The 1,798-nt window shown below is 54.7% G+C and overlaps 1 protein-coding gene across 1 annotated transcript; it reads right to left on the reverse strand.

The window, feature by feature from the left end:
* Nucleotides 1-106: 106 nt before the first annotated feature.
* On the reverse strand, nucleotides 107-973 carry VDAG_02051 (high-affinity glucose transporter ght2; the record flags this gene model as incomplete). Its single annotated transcript, XM_009658080.1, has 3 exons — nucleotides 107-485; nucleotides 536-705; nucleotides 884-973. 3 exons carry the CDS (start codon nucleotides 971-973, stop codon nucleotides 107-109), a joined length of 639 nt encoding a protein of 212 aa, XP_009656375.1.
* Between the last annotated feature and the right edge of the window lie 825 nt (nucleotides 974-1,798).

A 1,798-nucleotide genomic window follows, 5' to 3' on the forward strand; every position in this document is an offset into this window, starting at 1 on the left:
ACAATGCGCCAGGACGCAGTACTGTTGGGATAATCTTTCTCCGTGCCGTAGTTGATACAAGCGGCTAGGAAGATGCCCATGGTGATGAAGAGCTGGTATGTGCCAATCATGCGCCACGGATCCAAGGCGGCGCCGTCTCAGCCTGGTACATCGGGACCAGGAGTGACAGTCCTCCGACACCCAGGCCCGCCACCCAGCGACCCATCATTACCTGTTCCCATGTATCGTCTGCAGCAATCTGGATAATAAAGCCGATGGACGTAATGACGCACCAGAAGGAAATGGAGTATTTGCGGCCAACGCGATCGGCGATAGGGGCTCCGATCAAAGCGCCTATGAGCGTACCGATAGACAGAAGGGCGACGATGAGACCTGACCGCACATTGCTGAAGTAGTACTCCCCTTCCGAGTTGATCTGTCCAAAGCGCTCGAGGAAATCAGGCATCTCTAGAAAGCCCGAGATCTGGCCAGTGTCGTAGCCAAAGCTGGCACCAATATCAGTCAAGCTCACATTGGACGGCTGTGTCTGACTCACATCAAGCCTCCCATAGACACCAGCATGGCGAGACCGAGAGAACGTCCCGATACCCGTGGAAGTGGTGAGTAGTCCAGCCCAGAAAGGGAACGGCGGACGTCTGTGCCCTTCTCATGATTGGGGTTGTGGCTATCAAAGTTTACAGTCATGAACTTGGCCATCTTGGGCGACTGGTAGGCTGTAATATTGTGAGCCTGATACAGATGTTGAGGGTGATTTCGATGTGTATGGTATATAGTTTTGATGAGGGGCTGGAATCTCAAATGGCGGGCTGCCTTGCATATTTGTAACTCCTGGTGCTCAGCTCATCATGACAGGAACATGAAGCCCGTGACGTCAAGTTTGTACGACGGACACCGGGAACTCATCCCACCTCCTCTGAGCGGCCTCTCCGGCAGGTGCTGTGTTGACCACGAGACCCTTTGGATAGTCCTCCATGTTCTCTTTCGGGCCGTCAGCTTGAGTCTGGAGTCTCCAACGATCCATTCAGGAGAACAGCGACAAGCTTAAACGGCCCGACCTCACAGCCTGGAGGTGGGGATATGGGGATGGTGGTACGACGTTGTAGCGTGTGGCAATGCTGCCGATTCGAGAACATGACAGGAATTCGGTCAGCGTTAGCCAAAGGCCCTACAACCACGTTCATTTGTTAACGTCTCGTGATGTGATAGGATGTAGCAGGAAAGACATCGTCATAAGCCGCATGGTATATGCTGATCTGCCGGCATGTCCGTTGCTAGCGCCGCTTGCGGCTACTGTAGAAGGCTTCCGGGTGTTCCGGACTGCGGTATGGGACGCTGTTCATGAGACAACAACGTTCTGACCACGCGACGACCTCGTGCACCAAATGCGATCAGCAAACGACGTTTTGTCTACTGTCTCGAATTGTGTCTTATCGATCTAGGGGTTTCTTCATCTGCGACAATGAGATCTTGGATCAGAGTTGGTTTCTCCAACCTTACTCGACGTTTGCTGGGCGGCCAATTGAGCTCTGAGGTTGCCGACTAGGGGCGACTCCCGAGTCCCTGGGACCAAGTGCCATCTCCGTTATTCCCGTGACCTGACGTGTTTCTCCGGCTCTCAACCCTGACTTGGCGCGGGGCACCACATCGGGCGAGTAAGCTGCGGAGACTCCACGGAGGATTTCCTCGTGGGGCCGACCCCAGACATACAGCGGCCGAGGGCCTTTCTCGCGCACTGAGTCGTCTCGTGATGGTATCAGTTTGCTCCTCCGCCGCCTGAAACAAGACGACCCGACCAGAC

Source organism: Verticillium dahliae, genomic scaffold (assembly GCF_000150675.1).
Source record: "Verticillium dahliae VdLs.17 supercont1.3 genomic scaffold, whole genome shotgun sequence".
In the NCBI taxonomy this organism is placed as follows: domain Eukaryota; kingdom Fungi; phylum Ascomycota; class Sordariomycetes; order Glomerellales; family Plectosphaerellaceae; genus Verticillium; species Verticillium dahliae.